General features: G+C 44.5%; 1 protein-coding gene across 2 annotated transcripts in view; it reads left to right on the top strand.

The window, feature by feature from the left end:
* Positions 1 to 1893: 1893 nt before the first annotated feature.
* FLI1 (Fli-1 proto-oncogene, ETS transcription factor) overlaps positions 1894 to 24676 on the top strand; it is an 89111-nt gene continuing 66328 nt past the window's right edge. Inside the window, exons 1-2 of one of the 2 annotated variants that reach the window (XM_075034908.1) lie at positions 1894 to 2481; positions 4515 to 4596. In XM_075034908.1, coding sequence (XP_074891009.1) covers positions 4558 to 4596 — 39 coding nt within the window. In that variant the 5' untranslated portion in view covers positions 1894 to 2481; positions 4515 to 4557. Of the gene's footprint in view, positions 2482 to 4514; positions 4597 to 15636; positions 15922 to 24676 lie in introns of those variants that run through there. The other variant, XM_075034909.1, reaches the window with a different exon arrangement.

The following is a 24676-nucleotide window of genomic DNA, read 5'->3' as shown; positions in this document are numbered from 1 at the left end:
TTGTCCGACAGGCTTATGAGAATCGAGCACTTGTCAGGCTCCCCCCCCACCCCCTTGGATAAAATTCTTTGTGGGTTTTAAGTCACTGTGTTGCTAGCACCCTGTTAAAGGGGGCATAGGCACAGGCGAAAGCAGCTGCCACGGGAGCGAGCTGGAAGCACCTATGTGCGAGAGGGAGAGATTTCATAGGCATCTTTAAAAAATCACTGCCAGTGATGAATGTTGAAATGTTGCTTACATACAAGTCACCTACAGTTTGTTGATGAAAACTTGAAATGTCATGTCTGCATTGGAGCTATTTGTGTAAACAAAAGTTCTCTAACTTTCTCTGCTCGTGAGTGTGTTGGGGGTGGGGGGGGTGATTTTTTTTTCGTCTCCAATGCTACAGCTGTTTCCAATTTGCCAGCAATTTTCTTTTGGGCTAGTAAAGCTCCCAAGATGACTGCAACTAGCCACATGGGTTTCTTGACTCGACTGTGGGGTTTGATTACAAGGGCTAGCAAACCCAGCTCAAGATTCAGGGCAAGCATTTCCCCTGAACTTGTAAGTGCTTTACATCCTAAGTTTTTGTTAACGCCAACCTTTAAAGTTTATTTCATTGCAGCTTATTAGGTGCGTGTGCTCAGTGGTCCTTGTCAGAGCTAGGCTGAGATTTTGGGCACGTTTGCTTAAAAAATAAAGGAAACTCGCGGGTAAAATGCGCGGCGGGGAAGAGATGCGAACGCCTGTTAGCTGCCCCTCAACGCAAATAAGAGGAAGAGGGGTTTGTTAACACAATAGTAAGCCCTCGGGGTTCCTCTTCAGCTACGTGTTTTGTGTAATTCACACGTGGAAACGTGAGAAAAGAATGAAAAATTACTTTGAAATGTGATCCTATTCGGTCACTAGCTAGCTCGGTTGTGAGTGTGCAGAAAGAGTTGTTCACATCCCCACAGAATAATGAGATTAAGGCTTGCAAACGGCATTTTTAACCCCGATGCACGCGGGTTTTTTAAAAAGCCATTTAAAAATGACAAGGCTGATTAGGGGTTTTTTTTTATTCCCTTTCTCTCCTACGCACGTCGCAAGTCCCTCTTGTCGCTTTGATTTTTCCTTCCATCGGAAGTTATCTTCTCCCTAAAATCCCCGTTGCTTTACCTTGCCTAGGAAACTGTTTCTCTTAACACAAACAACAACAACAATTATAATAATAACAAAGAATCCGAAGAATTTCTATATTAAAAAGTAGCTCTGGCGAGGTCCCTGGTCACTGGGTACAGGTCTGAGTCTGTTTTCCTTGGAAATTGGGAGGAATGCTAAACGCCTCGTCTACCAGAGAGTAAATTGTGTGCGGAGCTCTAGGCACGGCTCCCAAGTTGCCCTTTCACCCCTTCACTTTATATGTTCCTCTTATTAAGGAGAAAAATGTTTCAATATGTTGGAATTTGGGGCAAAGCCGGGAAGGAGAGAAAGAGAATAGAGAGTGGAAGGACATTTTCCAAATAGTTTTGGTAACCCTTCTGAGGGTTACATTTAAAATTGATGTCGTCCTAAAATCCCTGGAAGTTTCTTCCCCAGGTTAGTGCAAAATATTATCTGTGAACCCTTCTGAGATGACAATATGCACCAGAAACGTGACCCCATTTGGGAAAAAAATATATCCCTGAACTGAAGATGTGTTTCCTTTCTCTCCCTAAATGTGTTACTATTTGATAGGGTATTATTAAATAGCTAAAAGGATCTGGAGGTTTCAGCTTGCAGAGAGAAAGGCTGAATTCTTGATCCAATATAGAGAATAGTTTCGAGGCGATTTCATCTCTCTTTTCCAGCCGTGTGCATCTGCAGCGTCGTCTGTCATATTTTCGGTTCTGCTTCAGGGGAAAATGGGTTAACTATATTCAAGGTAAGAGTCAGGAAAAAAAGCTCAAAGTAAGGAACGATGATTTAAAAACGGATATTTGAAACTTCCTTATTTTAAAGGGGGATTTAAAGTAGCACTTGAGCTCCACTCAGCGTCTCTTTTCGGCTTGACTCCTCAGCAATATTTTTTTTTAAAGAAAGTTGTGAATTTTCTCTCTCTCTCTTTTTTTTTTTTTTTCCTGGTTGTTCTTTAAAGTGGCGAGTAGCGCCAGGCGGGCTCATTGGGCGAAGATGCCACATAGCCATGATTAATCTGAGGGAGCAGCTGAAATATTGATAAGGGGGAAAGCGGAAATCAAATGAAAAGTAGAGGGCATAGAAGAGAGGGAAAGGAAAGCACGTCCTGGAGCTGCGAGCATTACAGAAGCCCCCTGAGGAAATGCCTGGTTGATGCAGCCTGTCTGGATGGGCTGGGAATTTTAACTTCAGCGCTGCTTTGGATCTAACAAGTTTAATCTCTCCTCTTTGCAAAACTGCAGCGGCAGGGTAGTAATCCAGAACTGGTGGGGAGTCTTATTTTTGGTCTCAACCTGGATCTTTACAAACTGGTCTGCCACTGGTTGAGGGGAAAGGGTATAAAAGGTGAGTCATTTAAATAATAGTAATAAGAATAAGCAAGAGGCGAATCTAAAAGCAGTTTAAGAGGCCCTTTTATATTGCGGCTGATGCTGGCAGGGCAATACGATTGATAAATAATCCACAGCAGACTTCTTAAGACTGGCTCCAAATATGCAGATGTATTTATTTATATGAACATGCGTAATTATAAGAGGGAGGTAATCGGGGGTGGGGGGAGCGCTAATCAGGGGTAAAGAGGGGAGCAGGGGAAACTGATATGTGAATCCTTGACCCTAGAAAATTTACTGGCTAAGCAAAATTACCTTGTCCCTCAACTCTGTCTACCCCCACCCCCCGTTGCAAGTTCAGAAGCAAAAGAAACTGGAATGTGTTAGGAGGGAGGACGACAGAAAAAAGAATTGTACTTATCAGAAACACATTGTCGATTTTATAATCAGTTGCCCTTCTGTGCCAGCTGGCTGCGTAATAAATGCTTTAAAAATCAATAAAAGGCGGGGGGGGAGAGTTACGTGCAGATAGCGAACTTTTATTTTCCAGAGTTGTTGGGCTGTGGGTAATTTTTTTTTTGCTTTCTCTCTCCCTTTTTTTTTTTTTTTTTTTTAAATCAGCAGATGTTTCAAAGCTGGCTTTGGGGACACGGAGGTGTTTCCCTGGCTCTTTGGCATTGCTGGGGGCGAGGACGGGCTCTCACCGCGGGGGGGGGAGGCAGCTCCTGAGATGAGGGAACAGGCAGCTCCAGCACGGCGCAGGCTTCTTCATTAATCAAACGAAGGCTATTTCGTGATTAACCAGCGGTGTCTGGGTTGTATTAGATGCGGGCAAACTGAACTAGCTGCAAAGTTAGGACCCCACAGCTTTTCCTGAAGAGCTTGCAAAAAAAAAAAAACAAAAACAAACAAAAAAACACCCAAACCCAGGAGTATTGACCGCTCCTGCGCACTCCTTTATGCCTCTTTCTAATTCTGTAGTAGAATTTTTCTACAGTAAATTCTGGGTAAATTTCTAACTTTTCCCTTCCCACCCCGCGAAAATGGGACCGTCAGAAGAGCAGCACTTAGGAGCTGCATACTAAGGGGGGGGGCTCGTGCTTCTTAACGATGCACTAATTACAGTAAACTAATCGCTTTCTGGTGCTTTCCAAGGGGATTAAAAATCCTGAGAGGAGCGGGTAGGAAAAAACAGTTGTCGGATAGTTTAGTGACTGCAGATTTATTTTCCCACACACCATTACATTTTTCACTATCGTTGTTAATCTCTGCATCTCCGTAATGATGACTTGGAGGGGGGGGAGGCAAAAAAACCTGTTCATCAGGAGATCATCAAGTCTTAGAAGTACAGAAAAACAGATGTACTGCGTTGATGCAAGCCTGAGATAAAGCACCGCTATGTTTGACTGAGTAACTGCACTATCCCAAATAGAAGGGCTGAGATTGACAACCCTGGGGTTTTTTTTAATTACTATTTGGAATGATGCTTCCGTTCGCTATATTTTTTTTTTAATTTATTGTTTAATTATTATTGGTGAGAAAGGTTCTTTAAATCAATAGAGGCCGGCAGGTTAATGGCTCGGAATGGTTTCAATGAGTCACGAAAGGCAACTGCCCTTCATTTAGCCAAGTGAAACCCTTGGATACAAGTCAATAGGGTTAACTAGTCTCGACATGAAAACATGAGTATTTCAGCTGGTTTTTAATTGTTGGCTAAGAAATTCAGTTAATCAAATGTCAAACATTTCCCTCTGCTCTGGTCAAAAGTGAAGAAGGCTCTTTTCCTGAGGAGAGGGGAGGAATCCAAAAGCAAAACCAAACTGTTGTTAAAGCATAGAAATAAAACCCTGCTTTATGAAGTCCTCTCTATTACTTGACTTTTAGTTACTGTGGTGGACGTTTTTCTGTGTCCTTTAAACGGTACACTTAAATGCTTGATCACTTCTCTTTAAATGTTATTACTAATCTTACTTTTCAAGCAGTGCTTTGTTTCTCTACTTTTCTACATACTATATATGACCTGATCTTTATTTTTTTTTTTAATTTCAGGTCAATTTTAGGACCTTTAAATATATCTATTAAACAAGTAAGGATGTTTCAGACTGTACCAGACACTTCGTCTTACGTCAAGGTAAGACATGACAGCATCTTTAAACAGGTAATGTCAAAAATTACAATCCTCCAAAATTCGCAATCATTGTATTAGTTGAAAATCTCATTCCCGTTCTCACTGAATTTAGCAGAAAAAATCCCTCTACCTTTGGTAGGAGAGGGGTTAGAATCTCAAGTATCAGTTATCATTCTGGAAATACGCAGCATTGAGTCAAAAGTTGTGTCATCAGGGACCAACAATATGTTAAAGTGGTCTTTTCTTTTATAAGGCATTGATGCTTGGTTTGATGGGTTATACTATAACTAGTATTATAATGAGGGTGTCCTGAATTACATTATAGTAGTGGTTTGTTGCTCTGAAACCAATATGATAATGGTGGTGTGCTACCAATGTTATATCATAGTGGTTTTCTTAAATTGGCTTCTAATTTTCTGATTTCCTAGATACCAGTTAGTCTTGAACCAGAGCTGAATTTCATTTAATATCCTTCTACATCTCTGCTGTGCCAGCTACTGAATTCAATATGCAAGATGATATGTGAAGTTATGTTTTTTGAAAGGTACATTTCAAAATGGATTTAGAGGGGGGAAATATTTAATGAGCTAAACCAAAACATCTCTTTCAGTTACCAGAAATGGATTGTCACACCAGGAAATGCTACGTAACACTGGGATTTCTTTCACAGTGTTACTTATGGTTTTCCTTGAGCAATGCTTCCATACAATTTAGTAGGCAAACAGACTTCAGTTGGTTTTACTGATAATGGCTAATGCCAGATACTGCTAGATCTTGTACTCTAAATAGTTGTTTGTATATCTTCTTTTTAAGCAAAAAATATGGATCTTGGAATGTATTTTGATGGGCCACTTCTGCCTCTTTCTTCTTCATAAGATTAAACCAAATACCAAAGAAGGGTTGGCACAGCCTTGTCCCTTTATAACTCAATTGAGTACTATATTATATTTGACATTATACAGTTTTTTTTCCACAACAGTTCCCAAGAATGTAAATAAACCAAGCCTGGGACATCTGGGTTACACGTTTAAGGCAAACCCCGCATGCAACAGCACTTAGGGAAAATCTAAAACACAAGCCTCTTCTCTCCCAGGCTGAAGAAACACAGAAGGGTGTTAACTAGAGCTGGGTGGATAATTTGTAATGAATAATTTATTACAGGAATTTAGTCTCCTCCCCCCCACCACCTTAGTTAATGATCCATGTGCCAATTGTGACTTTCATGTACATACACATTATTGGAAATGATTCACTGAATGATTTCTGTATATAATCCCTAAGCTATGGCTCATTTTGCAGGCAGTTTGTTAAGAGTATTAGTATTTGAAATGCAGGGTTGGTGGGATGACTCCCGGGTCATGTGGCATTACTTGTATTCCCTGATTGGGTGAAGTTGTGCAGTTCTCTGGACCAGGTTTCTAGAGCAAATCCAACCAGGAATAGTCAAGATTCCAAATTCAGTTGATATCCCCCAAAATCACACTCCTAGCTCAGCATTTCAGGGAATGTTGGTGATTTAATTTTGCTTATTAAATTCTTATAGCTTTGGACCAGATTCTGGAAGAATAGAAACTCTGTGGAAAACAAATGAAATCCAAGTCTCATGAAAGCAAATTCACTCAAAGTTCAAGAAAAGAAACACGTTATGCAGTCTGTGCCCAGCTTTAGCATTAATTTCTCTTTGGAGTTCCTGTATGTGGGAAATGATCTGAGATGTGTTCTGTTTACAATGAAGAGATGAAGGCCCTTTGACATCCTATAGTATGGTATCATTGCCTTTTGTTGTGAGGCTAGATCCAGCCGCCGCTCCAGTTAGTAGCAAAATTCCTTTTGAATTAAGTGGAACCAAGATCCAGGCCTAAATAATTTAACATTCCAGCAGGATTGAGTGAGTCTGTCTGCAACTGTGTCGGGATAGCCTTCTCATTAAGTACAATCCTGCAGGCAAAGTGCTTGGACAAAGTTCCCTTCACATAAGCATGTGTTTTATCCACCAGGAAGAACTCCTCAGGCTGGACTTATATCCAGTGTTTCAGCAGTGGAGGGTTAAGTGAGCTGTGTGATGCTGAACTCTGCCTTTTATTACAACCCTTCATCATCAGCTGCCATTATTTTGGGCAAGGACCTTGTCTTTGGTATTTTGTCTGTAAAGCTTCATTCACACCAATGTCATTGGGGAAATGACTTGTTCCTGTACTTAAAAAACTCAACAGGATTTTGACAGAAGTCTCTTAAGACTGACCCAAAGTCTTCTGAAGACAAAGGAAATATCTCCCATTGACCCTTAAAAGTTTTAAGTTGGGCAGCTCAGCACCAGTGGTGCAAAATGGTACCTGGGTAGCTCATTCAGACCAGTGAGGCTGTTCATAGAAGTAGGAACATGGTTAAATTCAGGAGAATTAGAACCTTAAACACATGGGATAGGTCAGTCTCTGGGTCCTCTGCGTTTGGTGATGTCTTCTACTGTATTGAATGCGTCCAGAGCCAACAGAGATTCTGACGATGACTGGCTTATTTGTAGAAGAGGTGGGACTGACTAATGATCTAGGCAGATAGTCAGGAAACATGGGTACAGATCCAAGCCCTGACAGAGTGGGCTTGGTGTTCCTGAGCAAGACATTTCAACTCTCTGTTCCTCCATTTTTCCATCTTTAAAGTGTGGATGGAAGTGCTGTGCAAGAACAAGGTGCTGTTCGGGTTTAGACAGCACCTGCCTTCTCTTTCCTGCTTCCCCACACTGATCTTCAAGGACTTCCCAAGTTGTGGTGAGCAAGAAGTTTGAAAAGCAGGAGGTTGAGTTCCAATTCCTCTTCCTTCCCAGGTCTTTTTTATTATTATTATTACTATTTTCTTTTCATGTCATTCCTTCTCCAGAAAAACATATTTGCTTGTCTTGTGGGAGGGAGAAGTATTTTATTTATTACTTTTGTGGGATCTCAGTTGATGATGTATACACTACCCCCATTACACAGCAGAAAAAGCGAAATTTGGATCAATGTCTTCTATAAATCCTCTTCAACAAAGGCACCACGTACATAAACTTTATATTTATTCCGTGCCTTGTACAGAAAAACGCCTCATCTCTATTTGTTGTGACTGAGAGGGGGTTGCTAGCAGGCTGTTCCACAGGAGCTCCCAGGAGCAACAAATTCACTGTCATATCCCTGGGGTACCAAATAGCCTAGGACCACCTTCAGGCCACACTGTTTTTCTTGTCATGGCTTTCAAAATGCAAGAGAGGGGTGGGACTGGAGGAGGAAGAGGAGGATTTCATTTTTAAAATGGCTTGTTTTAACAAGGGTGCTTTATGTTGAGTCATACTGGTGAAGTTCAGCTTCTCAGTGTTGTAATCTTGATTTACATCACAAACACATAGGATGTATGGATCTGTATCTAAAGCACTGTTAAAAGATCCTATATAACCTCATGACAGGACTACCCAATCTTTTCTGATACACACTTTTTGTATGGGCCTTAATGCAATAGAGGGGTAGGAAAACTCAAATATAAAAAAATCATTTTGATCCTTACTGGTTTATTCTACATAACTGATAAAGTATTTCTATTCCTTATACCGTTATGGGACTTGCTGATCTGCAAGTACTTAATCATTTACATTATATCAGAGGGTGCTAATCTCATCTAAACACGAGTATTTGACTTTAGAGAATGAAACGTGTAATATAATTGGGAAATTAAATTTTAAAAGACAGCACTGGCATCCTGACTGTAGGGATATGGAAAGAATTAGGGCTATAAGCAAAGCAACATGACCTCTGAGTACTGAATTTTTAATTATTACCATTGCCACAAACTATTCCGGGCCACAGGAGTCTTCGCTCCCCTTCTGCACTGCCAGTTTGTGGTTTAAAATGTGTGTAAAGGCAGGTGGTACAAGAATAATTTTGGGGCTGTGTTATTCACCCGCGCTTTTCTCCTGCCCTTCGGCAACATCCAAACGCTTATCTCCTCTTCTATCACTCCCCTCCTCGCACAGAGAAAGTCATTGCTTCTGCTTTCGGTTCCCCAGCCCGTAAACACAGCCTCTACCCTTCCCTCCCCAAAGCAGCGCCTGAAGCTCTCTGGGCTCTGCAGAGCATCCCGGGGTCGGGATGAACCTCCCTTCTTCTGGAGCCCCTTTTCCAGGTACCAGCCCTGCCAGCTTGAGGCAGGACCTGCTGGAAAAGTCCCTTGGCCTTCGCAGGAGAAGTCAAAGGAGAGGGCAGCGATTCTCCCCCTCACACGGGAGCGGGTATCCTGGCATCACCCCTGCTTTTCCCCTGCTTTCCTCTGCCACGCCTGGGGATGATATTTAAAATAGTCTCCCGAGGGGGGGGAATAATTAAGGCAGTTCCCCAGAAACAGCTCGGGTAATGCGCTGGACCCCCGCAAACCTGGTGGGCTTGGGGGAGGCAGCGTGCTCGCCCCCCACTCTGACCCCCTGGGGGGTTTTGGGCACCGGCCACAAAGAAACTTGCGTGCTCCCCTTTGCGAGCTTGTGCGGAAAATTGTCTCCAGCCCAGACCTTTGAAAGGGCACGAAGATGGACTTGCCTCCGGGAAGGAACCACCGTGCAAGGGCGGGACTTCTCGCTTTTAAAAAAAATGGATTTCATGCAGCCATAACGTTTGTGGGACCGTACAAAGAAGTATATTCATGGAGGCAAAATAGTCTGGGTGGCTGGAAACAATATTTAGTTTGTTCTTGCTTTCACTCTGCCTGGAAAGTTTACAGAAGCCCTAAAGAGAGAGGGGATTTTTAAAATATTTTCTATTTTTTGAAGGACAAAACAGTGAGATTTTCTTTGGAGCGGGTACTACGAAGGCTACTGACAAACCTTGACGTTATCTTTCCCGCTGAGCAGTAGCAGCCAGAGGCTGCTCGGGGACAGGTTGCAAGGAAAGAATATCCCGTTATTTCTTGGGGGTTTTTGCAACAGAAATCTCGCAGCAGACATGGTGCCTCATGAATCAGCCGAGGGGAAGAAGCTGCCGAAGGACCTGTGCACGGGTCATCCGTCCCACAGGTGCTCAGAGATGCAGGGATGCTGGAAATGCGGCTATGTGGAACAGACAGAAACGTGCCCCATGCTCTTAAGAACAGCTAGAGAGCCTTAGCCTGGCAGAAAAGGGAAAATCAAAGCCTTCGTGGACTGGTTTTTCCCCAGTTCAGGTAGAGTTGCTCCTGCTGGAAGCATCTTCTTGCGCATTTTCCGTTTCTGATTTTTTTTTTTTTTTCTTCCAATTCCTGGCGTCCCTCAGAATTTCAGTTCCTCCCACCTGGGCTGGGGAAGACGGGACCAGACACCTCCAGAGAAGGTGGAAATTGCAGTAGCTTTGTCGGCAGGTGTAAAGTGGGCAGAAGCTGCTGTGAACTCTTACGTCATTCTCACACTTCGTGATGATTAATCTACGTATATACCGAATCGTTCTTCTTTTTTCTTTTTATTTTTTTTTTCCCCAAGCTCATTTCTTGAGGCAGAAACGCTGCTAAATTGTTAGACTTTAGCAAGTCGTTGATTAATGCTTCATGACAACTCGGTGCTTATGGATTTAGTTCTTATTTGCACTTACCTCTCTATTTTAAATAGAAAAATCCCTTTCCACTTCCCGGTGTCCAGCGAAGCCCGCCTGACTTTTTTCCCGTGCTCAACCCCAGCGCTGCGTGGGGAAGGGCTGGCATTGTTTCTTCCCCTCTTTACCTTCAAGAAACGGTTTGAATTGAGGTCGAGAAGGTGAGAGAAACGTTGTTCCTCTCGTGGAAATGTAGCACGTTGGAGCTTTCTAAAAGAAACCAGGCTCTCGGGCACAAGGGACACGCTTTTACAGTGACTCCCGCCTTTAGACAGCAGCATTCAAGCAACCAACCCCCCTTCCTTCCCCAACTCTGCGACCTTCTAATGGCTCCGTTCTTTCACAATTTACAGAAAACCGCCCCCCACCAATACGCTGAATCCAGGGAATTTTGTATTCCAGCCTTTCCTATGCTCTCCTAGCCCTGTGTTTAGAAACAGAGCGGGTGTGGAGGGAGAGGGGAGCAAAAAGGGAAGAAAGTGAATGCTAAGGGGGAAAAATGCTTTAAATCTTTCCTGCAAATCTCCAAATATATGAAGTCTGAGGAACAAATTCAAAGCAGGCACGGACGCCTGAAGAGAAGTTAGAGAGAAATATTCTGTTCCATTCAAGCGCATCAAGGGTCTCGCTGAAGTCTTGTTTGGCTAAGGTCAGACGAGACTGGGTTCTCCAATAAAAATAAATCTCAAATTAATTATGGCCTCAAGCGAGGGGCCAGACGTTTGGAGCTAGTGCACTGCAGTCTGTTTTTTTGGCCTTCAGTATTTTTGTTTTTTTGTGCCTTAGCTTTTCAATAATTGCGGGATGGGGGAGGAAGGGAGGGCGGGGGCTGGTTTATTGGGACATGGAGCTCAAATAAAACTAGCCAGGACACTGCTTACCCCACTCTTCGCCTAATTGCGATGCAGCTTCAAAGCTACTGGATCTTCTCCACACCACTTTTAAGACATTATGTTTTACTTAGTACCGATTAGCAGTGAATAACTTTCCGGCTTCAAGTTCCCAAATCCCATGGGCTGTTCCTGTAGACCAAGAGGTAGGAGGGACCCGATCCTTCAGCTGTGGCGCTGGAAAACTCTACTGATTCCTTTTTATTGCTGTAGCTGAAAAGCAGAGGTTTGCCCAATTAGTTTAGTTTAGAATTGGGATTCGTTTCTGGGGATCAAATCCCAGGGCTGTAGTTTGGGCTTTTTGCTTGTAAGAATGTGGGTTTAGAAAATAAACAAAACACGTTGCGTTTTTCATTCTGCAACGGAGTCGGTGCCAGAGGAGACTCAGACCCGGAAATTTTAAACATTCACTGAAGTTGGTGGAGATTTTCCCTCTAGTAAAGACCGGAGCAGAATAGAAGCTGGCATTCTGCTAATACAGCTCCGGGCAAAGAATGATGGTAAATATTGTAAATACGTTTATAGAGGATAGAATATATAGGAGGTTATATATATATATATAAAATATATACACACGCAATATACTTAGCGCAAGGTGTGTGTGTATATATAGATACAAAAAGATAGTTTAAAAAAAGAGGACACTTTGTCACAGTTAGCGGGTAGTTAGTGGGAAACGAGCCACTTTCTAGCGACAAAGTCAAGGCGTGGCTGCTGGTTTCTGGGGCTCCCCTCCCCTATTTACCGCGCTAGTTCAAAGCCACAGTCCCAGGCTGGGGGTTAAGGAGAGCTCAGCTGATGTTGTTCGGGTAAGAGAGGGTGATATAAACCAAACCCCTTTCCCATCCTCCGAAAATAATATTTCTAACCTGCAGCTGAGGCCCGGGAAGGTTTTCGTTATGTTTATTCCTACAGAATAACTATACGGTTTTAATTATGAAGCGATGACCGCTAATCCCGCCTGAATTACAGACAGAAAATCCATATCTTTGAGGTTATGTAGTCCCGCGAAGGACCGGCATTGAACTACACCGAGGGGTTAACTCCTTTGATACTGGACGTGAAATAGTCCTGGGCCAAACTCCCCCCAGCGTCTCCTTATTAATTTCAATCGAATCACGCCAAAACCCGGCGTTTTCACCTTCTCTGTGTGAGGCTGCGGTCGTTGTAATCCAATTATAAGGACGAAGAGAGGAGGTGGGGACATGCCAAGTGCTTGAGATCAATATTGAACTAATTAAAAACGTGGGTCGAGAATTTTGTTTCATTCATAAGGGGAGTGGAAAAAAAAATAATAATTGAGGAGTAACTGATTTCTACCAGCCTGTCCCAATGTAAGCATTTGAAATCTTCCGTGGTTGCCAAGATCAAATGATTTTCCAGATGTCTGGTGGTAACCACATTAAACAGATCATAATTCCTTTACTGTATATACATATGCATCCAAAAGCTGAGCATCAGATTAAAAATTGCGCACATGGATCAGCACCGTGCCCGGTGATGGCTTTGCTTTCCCCTGCCTGTCTTTGCTCCCTTCCTCTCAAACAGTTAAATACCCAAAGTCCCACTGAACAATCACCTAGGATGATTCAGAGCTTGGCGCACGGAGTTTATGAATATTCCAGCCTTTTCCAAAAAGTTTGAGATAACTTCAAGGGTGTTTTTTTGTTTGGGGTGGTTTTTTTGGTTTTTTGGTTTGTTGTTTTGGTTTTTTTTCAGGCGAGAGAAAAAAAAAAAGAAAAGATGAAGCAAAGGTTCTATTGTTACATTATTTGGGAGGAAAAATAGTAGATTGTTCGGCTTGTCTGTTACAATGTTTAACAACTTCGCTCATTACCTTATCTCTTGGACTTTTCGCAAATCTTATTTTAGACCAAACACAAGAGGTAAAGGAGGGATCAACCCTAATGGACCCGATCTAACAAGTGACCCGAAGAGGCTTCATTTCGAGCCATCCTCAGACATGCAAAATAAACCCCTGGGGGTCACGGTGCCCGTCTGGCAATAAAATGCGGAGCTGGGCTCCGAAAATATCTCAGGGTGGGATGGAGGGTGTCTGTTTGACATCTTCCAGCCTTTGGGAGCACTGGGGATCCGCTGCGGGTGCCGGACTTGTTTGGCTCTTCAGCCCGGAGCTGGGGAAAGGGTGTTCTGCAAATGTTGGGCTCCTCTCCCATAAGCTGGGCACGTTTTCAGGTGGTTTCTCCCTGCCGCTCTCAGCTTCCCGCCTCTCCCCCACCGCCAGCCCGTCCAAGACCTGTCGGTCACGCAGCCTAAAACCAAAAGTCTCTGTGAGGTCCGTGGATGACAGAGGTTCCTTCCAGGGTATTTTTTTTTTCCCCCTTCCTTTCGCGGTTAGGATCCTCAGCCTGTCCTCTCCCTCACCCCCCACCCCCGTTGTTTTTCGGGGCTGGTAGAGAGTGTTGTCTAGAGAGGAAACCATTTGGGTTTTGAAAGGATGCGTTTCACTCTTCCCTTTAACCTCTTGCTTTTCTGGTTGCTGCAGCCTGCCATGTGGTAACGCTGAAGGGGCAGTGGGGAAGAGAGTATTTGCGGGGCGGGAGGCGGGGTGGGGGGACGGGACGGGACAGAGGGCAGGGAAAAAGAAAGAGTAATGAGGAAAGCAAAGGGTTAACCGTGATTTCTTTTAATTGAACTCCAGTTCTTGTGGCCCTAGGCAAGGGGGGACCTGACCCCGCTAGCAGCATCCAGATGTGCTGCTCTCCGGGGACCCCAGCGCAGACCCCTGGATTGTAAAGCAGACAGGGGGAGGACGGGGGTGGGGGGAGAGGGAAGGCGGTCGGGCTGTCGGGCTGTCCCCTCTGCTCCCCCCCCCCTTCACCTCCTGGCTGCAGACGGCCTCAATCGCTGGCAAGCAGCAAGCCAAAACCTCCAGGTCTGGTCACGTTCAGTCCCGTGTCTGCATCTGAACTAAAAAATTGTAGCTGAATTGATGAGGCTAATTTCAGAGGAGGGGAGAGGGAGGGGAGGGAGGGGCAAGGGGGATCTACAGCTCTCTCCTGCCAGCTTCGGTCTTGGAGAAATAAAGTATTAATAAGGCATCTCTGCCGCAGCCGAGTAGAAACACTAGTGGCATTATTGCATTTCCCTTTTGGAAGGGGCGGGTGCAGAATAACTTTGGATATAATTTTGATTCCCCCCCCCCCCCCCCCGTGGTTGGACTAAAGACAGGGGGAAACAAAAAGACTGGACACAACTGGCACTGGACAAGGTAATCCTCTCCACCGAGAGATCTGACGTGCAGGAGTGTCCTCCTGCCTTGACACTTTTCTTTCTTGGCTTCACCCTCCTTTTATTCCACCCTCTGCTCTCTTCCTCGGGCTGCAACAGTTTGCAGAAGTGGGGAATAAAGGACGCCCAAAGTGTTGCATGATGTGTTCCGCTGTTAGCTGCTTGTTATTTTTGCAAGTGGGGGGGTGGGGGGGGGCGGGGAAGCGAGTGAGTGGACAGGCGGCTATTCTCTCCTTTCCTCGGGTCCTTTGGAGGGTTTCAGCTTTTCCCGGAAAAAGGAAAGCGCGTTTCTCTTTTGGTGATCGCTCCCGTTTGAATGAAAGAGAGAATTGCACGTCAGAGGTTCGCCAGGTCTAAAATGAGATTTAAAGGGTGGTGGCTGGGTTTTTTTGCAGTGCCCATTCTGACACGGCATCCGGGAACGGAAAATTCAGCTGTTCTGACAATTATTGTAATTTTTTGTCATTTTTAGCTTATAAAGTGTTTTGGGGTTGGGTTTGTTTGGGTTCACCACCCCCCCCCCCCGCCCCCGTCTGAGTGGCGTTTTAACAGCTTAGCGAGAAACTTGCGCTGTGAGAGGAGGCTGGGGAAAGCACTCCCAGCCCCTGAAATGAAATAGATGGACATCCATCCATCCATCCATCCATCTCAGTATCTTTGCTTCAGAGCCCGATATCCCAACCCTCCAGACGACTGGGAGTGAAGGGAAGGGGTGAAAGTGGAAAAGACCCTCCACTTCCCTGCAGCCCCATTTCCAGCCCCTGTTTAATTGCTGGAGTCGTTTGTCTGTCTTGCATTATTGCACTTACCGCTCATTTCTGGCAGGGACTGGACCCTCGTCTCATGCTCCTTGCTGGGAGACGTGAAGGAGAGGGGCCGGAGTATGTTTTAAATACGTTTTAATCGCCAGACTTTTTTCTTTTTCTCTCTCTGCCTGCCGCGACCGAAATGTATTTACGGTTTTCTCCCCTTAATTTTTGCCTGTGACTGGAAAACGCATTAATAAAAAAATCTGTGGGAAGAGACGGAAATTCAGTGAGTCAGGCTAAAGCTGCTCCAGCCAAAAGAAAAAAAATTGCAAAAAACATGTTAAACTGAACTGTGGGATGACACACGGCTCTCGCTAATACGGTTTGGGGTGCAAGGCAAGGTCTGCGTTGGACTGGCTGCCTTAGCGACAAACAAGAGCTGACAGAGGTAGCTATTGTTCTGCCCCTTCTTATCTAAATGGAGCAAATATCCTGTATGTAAAATATATATATTTTCATCAAGAAGGCAGGACCAGCGGAGAGACGAAAGTTTCCTTCTCGAGTGACTTCACTTCCCAAAATTAGCAGAAAAAAACGTTTCATCCGGTTAACTGTCTCTTTTTCGCTCTGCTGCAACAACCAAAGTTAAAAAAAGAGAGAGACAGAGAGAGAGGGAGGGAGGGAGAGAGGAGGAGAGGGGATACAGAGAGAAAAGCAAAACCGCTGGAAGGGCAGGGAGAAAAGCAAAAAGAGAGAGAAGGATTAAAAACTTCAGGAGGCTTCGGTTGCAGGCTAAACCGGGTCAATGTGTGGAATATTGCTGGTACCGGCTGGAAGTTATTCTAGATGGACGGCACTATTAAGGTAAGAGGGGGGCAGGAGGGGCTGGGGGACCCCTCCAGCCGGGGAGGGGGGGAGGTGTTGGGATGGGGCGCGGGGGTCCGGGTCCGGCTCCGTCCCTCCGCCCCGGAGCGGCTGGTCTCTCCTCCTCCTCCTCCTCTTCCTCCGCTGCTCGCAGCGTGTCGGGGCTCCCCCCTTCGCCTCCCCGCTGCCCGGGGGGCTTCGCAGCCGACGGGGAGCCGGCTCGTACCCCAGCTCCGCGGGGCTGTGCGGGGCCAGCCGCCTGCCTGCCTGCCCCCCGCGGAGGTGGGGGGGGGACGGGACGGGACCGAGGAGGGGGCCCAGGGGACCCGCCTGGCTCGGCGGAAAGGCAGTGACAGCTCCTGCCCCCGGGGCTGCGAGGCGCCTCGGAGAGAGCCGGGGTGCCGGGGAGGGGGGAGGAAGGCTGGGGCCGGCGGCGAGAGCAGCTCGGAGGCGGCAGAGGCGAGAGCGGCTCCGAGCTTGGCCTCGGCTGTGTGCCCCTGGCTCCGATTTCCCCGCCCGGCCCTGCTCGAAAGGCACTGCTGGTGCTGGTGGTCGCCCGTGCGTTTCCTCCAGCGGTTTTGTTTTTTTTCTTTATTTTTTTTTTTATTTGGGGGGGGGGGGGGAAGCGAGGTACGGGGCGGTTTGGAGGAGAAACTTCACCCTAACTTGGGGCGAGGCAGGGGGAAGGGGAAGCAAAGAGTGTGGCAAAAAACCGCGGACCAACCAACCTCTGGTGGCCTTGAGCAACCGAGGACGCTGCTGCGACTTGGAGAGCGGTTCCCCCTCCTTTAACCCCCATCCAACCGGCCGGTCCGTCAGCCTCTGCAAAGCTAAACCAAGCCTTTTCCAAGCACCTAGAAGTGGCCCACGCTGTTTCTCAAAGCCCAGGCAGCAGAGGGCTGGCTTTCTTGCTGGGGGGGGGGGGGACGGGGGGACGGGACACCCTTGTGCAGTTCTTACGGGCTCTTCTTGAGGGAGCACTGTAGTACCGAAGCAGCTCGAACAGAAGAGCCTTGAAGCGAGAGACGCTGTGGGTGTGTTTGGGTTGGAGGATTTCGAAAGATGCCTTATCGCCTGGGTGGGGTGTTGATCTCTTCTTAAAAGTCTTCTTTTTCTTTTTTGTTGGTTTTTTTTTTGCTGACCTGGGGAGAAAGAGGCTGCAAACTGGCAGGAACTGAAACCTTCTCCCTTAGATTGCAGCTTGTGACAAGTGCACTGTTTAGAAGGGTCTCAAAAGAAGGGGGAGGGAAGGAGATGGGCAGGAAGAGAAAATGGAAAGAGGAAAGAAGGAGGGAATGAAAGGGTGAATGTCGGAAAGGAGGAGAGAAAGCAGGAGTGTTGAAAGCACAAAATTTGGGAGGTATGGCAGGAATAAGACACGTTTCCCCCATCACCTCCTCAGATCTGTAGCAAAAGTAACCCAGGCCTCATTCAGGATACTTTTAGTGCACCACAACCTTCTTTGATTTGTGGAGCCCTAAATATTGTGCAGTGAAAGTGCAGAAATTTCCCATCTGTACGTTTGCTGTGGTGCACACATGGACTTGCTTTTCTGCACAGGCCACGAGCCCCCCGCACCATCCTCTGAAAGGTGCTGAAGTATTTCCATGACCCACGTAGCTTGTGGTGCCTACTGGTAGCTCCTTCTCTCCCCAGTCACCCCGTGTTACAAAGTATTATTGCTAACCCCCCTTCAGCCCCCCCCCACCCCCCCGGTTTGGAGATGAGGAACTGCAACACTTGGCAACTAGGCCTACAGTCACATTGGGGAGGCCGTGGCGAAAGGAGGAACTCGGCCGCATCCCAGGTCACTGTCCCGGCTCCTGGATCTGCCCGCTGACTGCTCTGCAGCCTTTTCTTGTATTGTCCTGCCTCACTTGTAGTCCAAAAATAACTTGGCTGTTCGAGCTAAGAGAGACGGCATCCAGACATACCAGGGTCTCCTCTTGGGTTCATTTACTGAGCAGTTCCAGGCTCATCAGCAAGTTGCTGCAGGTCCCCATGTCCTGTTTGCCGCCTCCTGTAATTTACCCCTTTTCTGGACCATGCATTTAGATCAGTGCTCCTGTAGTTCCCTCAGGATTATCTGAGATTTCTCGCAAATTTTCTTAGTGGGGAGAAAAAGAGTGGGTTTCCAAGGACTATCAGACTCACGCATCAACAGATTTGCTGCAGTTCACCACTAAAAGGAAGGGGTTAGGCCACCTTGCCTAGCTTTTCTCAGGTGAAGGGCAAGGGGAGAGGATGTGGCTTCAGATGCTTAAGTGTTTTTAATGTGCTGAGCTCTATATATAACCTGTGCTTCAGGGTAGGGTTTCTATATTCTAAGACATAGTAAAGCAAACCTGTACTGTATCCAGAGGAAAGCAATTTAAAAGCAATCGTATTGTGAGATCTGCTCTCTTGTAGGCTGTATGCACTGTTTTCTCTCAAAGCTGTGCATTTATGTTGGGAAATAATATGGCAGAAAGATGCCCATGAGTGACTACAGAGCAAGAAAAACACAGAAAAAGGCTTTCATTATCTAGAGCAAGAGCGCGGTGAGGGACCAGATGAAATCTGTGTACCGGCATGGTTAAGAAGCACTTCCCTTCATAAACTCAGAAATATACCTGTCTGTGTAGGAGATAAATGCTATACAGCGCAGAATAGATATGGGAGAGGGCTACGCGTTCCAGGTGGTTGTCTTCAATTTAAACAAAACAAGTGACTGTTTTTTCAAGTCTATGCAAAACTATTCCATGGACAAATTGTTTTAATTGAGCCAAAGACTTTTAACTGCACACTTGGCAGATGCAGGAGTCTGAGTCCAGTCTACTATAAAAATCTCTCCCTTCACCCTGTGATCCCCAGTATTGTGCCTGTATTTTCCTCTTAATGTTTTTATGCCATTCAGAAAGAGTTTTGATGACAGACTCTCTCATGGCTGGTTTTGCCTGTGTGGAATAATTTAACTGCAAGCCTGCCCAACTGCCGGGTAAGTTTGCAGTAAAAGGGTAAATCCACTGTAGCCTTGAGCTGTCCTAAGGGCTCACAATCACATGATGATCCTGGGCTACATTTGCATCCTTTGTGGACATGGCATAAAGTGCGAAATGAAGTTGTTGTCGGAGTTTTTTAACCCAAAGCTCAGGGAATTCCATGGATATAAACGTATATTATGGGATCAGCTCGGGACTCTAAGTCATCTTTCCCCATCGTGCACTGACTTACATCACATATGATGTTGCTGAGCCAATGCACCAGGTCTAGAATGCGTTTTTATTTCTTCACAAATAATTATTTATCTTGAGGGGAATTAGATCACTTACTGAGGTGGTGGGAGGCAATTTTTGCTGCATTCTTCAAATAATCTGTTTAATACCTGACAGGGGAGGTGGACTGGCTGGCCTGAAAAGTGACCTCTAGAGCAATGCTCTAAGGTCTTTTATGGAGAAATAAGTGCAGCAAATCTTTATTAGTTCATTTCCATATTCAGTTCATATTCTGTGAACAACACTTGCAGAAGATGATCGGGAGCCAGTGAAACTCAGGATGGCTTGTGTTTGCACTAATTTTAAAGAGTCAATAACATTTTTACTGTATGCCTCCAGATACTTCAGATCACATCTTCTTTGGATTAATATCCCGCTTTGACTTAATTTACATTGTGTTTGGGGGGTTTGGTTTTCATTGCCTCAAATTAAATCAAAAAAGGGTACATCTAATCTCAGCAAGATGCCCATGCATGGACTTCCTCACAATAACAAATGGTGTGGTTTCAAACTGGTTTAGTTGTTTCAGTTCCACTTCACATGTGGACGATCATTAAAGTAAATACACTTGCCAAAGCCTGACTGTTAATAAAAAAAACACTTTTTGTGTAACTGCTGCCTTCATTCTGTGAAAGGATGTTTAACCTTATGTTCTGGACATAAGAGATTGACCATCTGAAGGGCATTCAATGAAAATTTTGCATTACTTGAGTAGATGACAACCATAGTTGTCTCCTTCCATGAGAAGACAACTTGTATGTTGGTGTTGCTATAGCAAAGGGTGGAGTAGGGTTTCTATTGCAATCACTGTTTCTTGTCATTTGTGAACTGTAGGCGCTCGCCTCTCGTCCTGAAACTTGTCCATCAAGATCTCGAACTAAGAACATGTTTCCTTTTTGAGTAAGTTTAAATGTCTGTTTTGCCATTTTTAAATTGCCCTGGCTTTGGCCCTTTAGAGATTGCCTTTCCTGGCAAAAAGGCATTGACTCTTAGGGCAAGACTCTTCATCTCCAGATTAAAAAAAAAAATAAAAATCACAAAGATGCTTGCTCACTGGAGACTTTCCATGTTGCTGTCCCTCAAAAGCAATTTTGAACAAACCCATCTGAAATTTCCAAGGCATAAATGATGATATTCCCTGATACCCTAGTCTCTATTCAGGTAATATTTATATTGCGTCATGGCTTTCTAATATAATACAGCAAAAACCTGTTAGAAGCATTTTGTAATTGGGATATTTTTATAATGCTACTTTATTTTCCCTCAAAGATCTGTATGCAAATGCATTTTGCCTTAGTATCATCTTACAATCACGCTGTAGTACTGGGTGCTGTCGACTCGAGATGTTCAGTACCAACTCCCATTTGCTATGCAAGTAAAACACTTGAAAAGTCTTTTTAGAGTCGGTAAACTGGGTAGCTCTGCTGCTCTGTAGAATTGTTCCTGCTCTAGGAAAGAAGATTAGTCTGAAGCAAACCTAATACACAACAAAACAGCACCAACTGCTTAGAATTTAGGCACTTGGGGTTTCACTCAGAGGCTTTAAAGGGGTGCTGAGAACCTTGTATAGTTTGTCTCTACCACTGTGGATTTTACCCTGACAGGATGTGGTCACTTTAAGTAGTAGCATGCATGTCTTGAGAATTTCATGCTTTTATTATTTATTTTAATTTTGTGATATTCCTGCTGTAAGATGGTACTGGGGGGAGGCCCGGTTTCTGTCACTTCTTGCAGCGTTTCTTCTAAGGAGCATTTTGCTGGAGTTTTGGTGTGTAAGAGCATTCATTGGAGTAGTACGAGAAAGGGACAGAAATCAAGAGAAGCAAAGGGTAAGGTTGCACCTTGAAGTGAGGTCTTAGATGACATGCTGATAAGGTGAGATGTGTTGGGGGAAGGGCATTTATAGCAATTTTTGCAGGAAGCAGAGTTTATTTTCTTCAGGTCTCTTCTTCGTGGTCTTACGGAAGGCTTTCCTCTTGATTTCAGTTCACATCTTCTCTGAAGGATCAGGCCTAGAACTTATGAACATATAAACAGAGCATCTTCCATTCTTTTTTCCCCTGTAAAACATCAGCATGTGAAGTTCTTCTACAGCACCTCATAAGCTGCCTTTGAAAAATGAAATTTTCTCATTCTGCCTGAGTTTACGTGACCACTTAAAGAAAGACCCTAGGTCCTATCTCAGTGCAAACATGCACAAGCAGGAAAATTAAAGGAGCCAAGGGACCCTTAACTTCAGATTTTCAGATATTTGTGGGCTTGCTAAACACCTAATGCTGCAGAAGCATGTTGTTAGTACGAGAGCATGCATGAATGTGTGCATGGCTTGCCTAGAAAAAACAGGTCTAATACATTAAGCTCAGCTCTACAACTTGGTTTGAAGCCAATTTTCCCCCCAAATGTAAAATTCTCTTTAGATCTTTTGTTCTGAATTGAACAACAGATCTATTTCCAGTGTCTGTGACTCTCATGTGCTCTCATGCACATGTGAACATAAGCGTCCAATGCATATGTAGCACTGGCATGTAAAAAAAAGAGCTGCCTGCAGTGTACTTCTCAGTTATACAAAGCCCTGTCACACTTCCCTGGGTGATGCTAAGAACACTTTTCTGAGTGAACCAATGTTTTCTTACAAGGCTGTGAGTGCATATTTATAGCTGGTTTTGAAAATACAGACTAAAATATCACCACGCAAATGTGGTTTTCTGCCTCCTTCTGGAAATAATTCACCTGATGGCGGACCCAAGTCTTTGCTAACGTGCCTGCTGCATGATCACAAGCACCCGGGCAGTCAGGGTGCCGATCAAGCAACTAAATCAACCAACCTAAATTGCATAAACAGCAACGTATGTTACAGGACGATGTATAATCTACTCTACTGGGTTCCAAATATCAAAGCCTTCAAAATATTAATGCACCTACTGCTTATTTTCTTTCTTCCTCTCATTACCCAGGCCACATAATTACTGATGCATATCTACACAGCTAGTAACACTGATCTAGAAACCTGTCTCTTGTAGTAAAGCCACAAACGTTACCTCCCTCCTCCCCCACCTCCGCTACGAAAAGCTTTTCTTTTAGCTGTAAGACAGAGACCTAAACAAAAGAGATGTATGTTACTGTATGTTACTGTTGAAGACATTTAAGTATGTCCTGATAAACCTTCTGTTTCTCCAGTGACAAACAGCACCAAAGGCAAAACTTTGAAATAATGACCTGACAGGGACCATCAGTATTTGATACCAGAGACACTTTATTATATCTAATTCTGTTTCGCTTCCATGTTTTGAAGCCAGAACCCTAAATATAGGTATGTAAGTGCATATTAATGTAACTAAGCAAGAAGCTTGATTTGTAAAGGTACTGGCAGCCTGTAACATTAGCTTTTGAAGGTGACTGTTCCCTCTGAAAACCAGGCTGCTTTCTAGGTGCTTAACAAAGTACTTTGATTCTGTGTAGAAACCTGTTCATTAAGATTTGCAAAACTGGCTAAGGGGCATTGAATATACAATTATCACTGGAAATAGATGGGAGAAGTAAGGCTAAATCCCACAGGCGTCTTGCAAAATCTCAGCCTTTTCTTCTTTTCAGCATTGGTATGATGCTGTAAAGAAAATGACCCTGGCTCTTCATGTGTACCGAGCATTCTTTCTTTTCCAGATCTTTTTAAAATACAGTCAGAAACACAGCTCAGTAGAGGCTCCTGCAGTAAATGTCATGGATACAGCTAAGCTAAGTGGTTTATTGGCATATATCTTGTTCCTGTTCTTCCAGCAGAGACTAACCCAGAGCTCAACCAACCACAGGGCTGTAAAGGAGTAAGAAACAACTAAAAAAAAAAAAATTATAAAACACCCACACCCCAGCCTGACAAAGCTGCATGCCCAGGAATTAAACGTTAGCATACTGGCCCATGCTTGTCAATCATGCAGAGGGAGTGAAAATAACATAACGGGCAGGAGAGCCTTTAATTAGTCATTTGCCGATTTCTCACTCAGCAAAAAAACTGCCCTTCCTAACTACTGCTGGTTTTGATCTGAGGGGAGGAGATAAATCAGCAAGAATACAGTTTTTTAAGTTGGTTGATGAGTGAAAAAAAGAAACCGGTGTAAGGTATGGTGGGGTCAGTGGAAGGTGTGGTGAGTTCGGGAAAATGATTTTTGTACAATGAGAAAATTCTTATTAGAACATTTTTTATAGCAGCTTTCTTTTAAAAAAGAAGATAAGGAAAAGATTAGGAGAGGTTAAGATACCCTTTTTACAGCTAAAAGCAGAAATTTGGCTCTCTGGTTTCTTCTGAATAGCTCTTCTTGTTGTTCCAAGCTTGATTGACTTATAACTGCATCTGAACCAACCTCACATCAGTTCCTTTTTATCAGCCAAAGTGAGACTTCCTGTACTCCACAGTCTGGTTTCTTGATGTGTTTCCTTTTTCCTTTTAACAGAACAAAGGAAACTGTAACTCCTCTGCTGCTCCTGTTCCAAATCTCCTTGGGACTTCATATAATGTTAGCATCGAACATTTGCCTTTTTTTTTTTTTTCTGCCCAGTCTCTGAGTCAGGCTGCCTAGAGTCATAGTGCCCTCTTCATATCTACTTGAGTTTTGCATTGCCAACTGCAGAGGGGCAAGGACCGTGTTGCTGTTGAAATGAAGCCACTTCCAGAGCAGTGGGCAGCCACCATGCTCTAGTCTACCCAAGTAAAGCAGAAAAGAAAAATCTTGGCTAAAGACTCTGCATGTTACTAGAGATACAGGATCTTTAATGTTCTCCTAAAGCAAATAATCAGGTGTTGAGATCTCACTGATTTGCACAGGCTTGTATGCATGAACTCATTTGGTATTTGAACTTGGGGCTGGAACTTTGTGTCCTGAAATATGTAGGCCACTGGCAGAGATGCTCCCCAAAACAGCTACACATATACAGTACAAATGGCATTGCTCTAGTACATACTGGAACTGGCAGCCCTATGCATTTTAACAGGAATGATTCTCTTAAACCACCACACTGAATGGCACTTACTCTCTTCTAACAACTGTTTCCCTTAGCTGTTAGGGGGCTGCAGCTCTATTTCAGTCCTGTCAGTCACATAAGGAACATGCTATGGATATGAAAGATTCAATGCAAAATCCAAATTTTGCCATGAAGTAAGGAGCCTGTCCCTTGGGAAAGCACCATCTTCCCCCAGCTACTACCTCCCACCCAGCTGACAAGCACACTGTTTTGCTGAGATGCACCATCCCTTCATGATCTCCACATGTCAGAGCTGATGCTTTTTCTTTAAAAGAATCCCAAATTCTTGTTCACTTGAATGACAAGAATCACTTGATCTCGGATCAGGACTGACTAGATGCATGTAAAAGTGCTTCTGAACACAACTAATAGCAACTACAGAAGTATGGAGTTATACGTTAGCACAGAGTTAAGTGCAAACATGGGCCTGATTCTGAGAAATATAGACGGGATATCTGCAAATTCCCACTGAAATCAGTGCAATTTGT

This window comes from Buteo buteo, chromosome 9 (genome assembly GCF_964188355.1).
Source record: "Buteo buteo chromosome 9, bButBut1.hap1.1, whole genome shotgun sequence".
Taxonomy (NCBI): Eukaryota; Metazoa; Chordata; class Aves; order Accipitriformes; family Accipitridae; genus Buteo; species Buteo buteo.
Note: the sequence above shows the minus strand (reverse complement) of the source record. Positions and strands in the feature narration are given on the sequence as shown.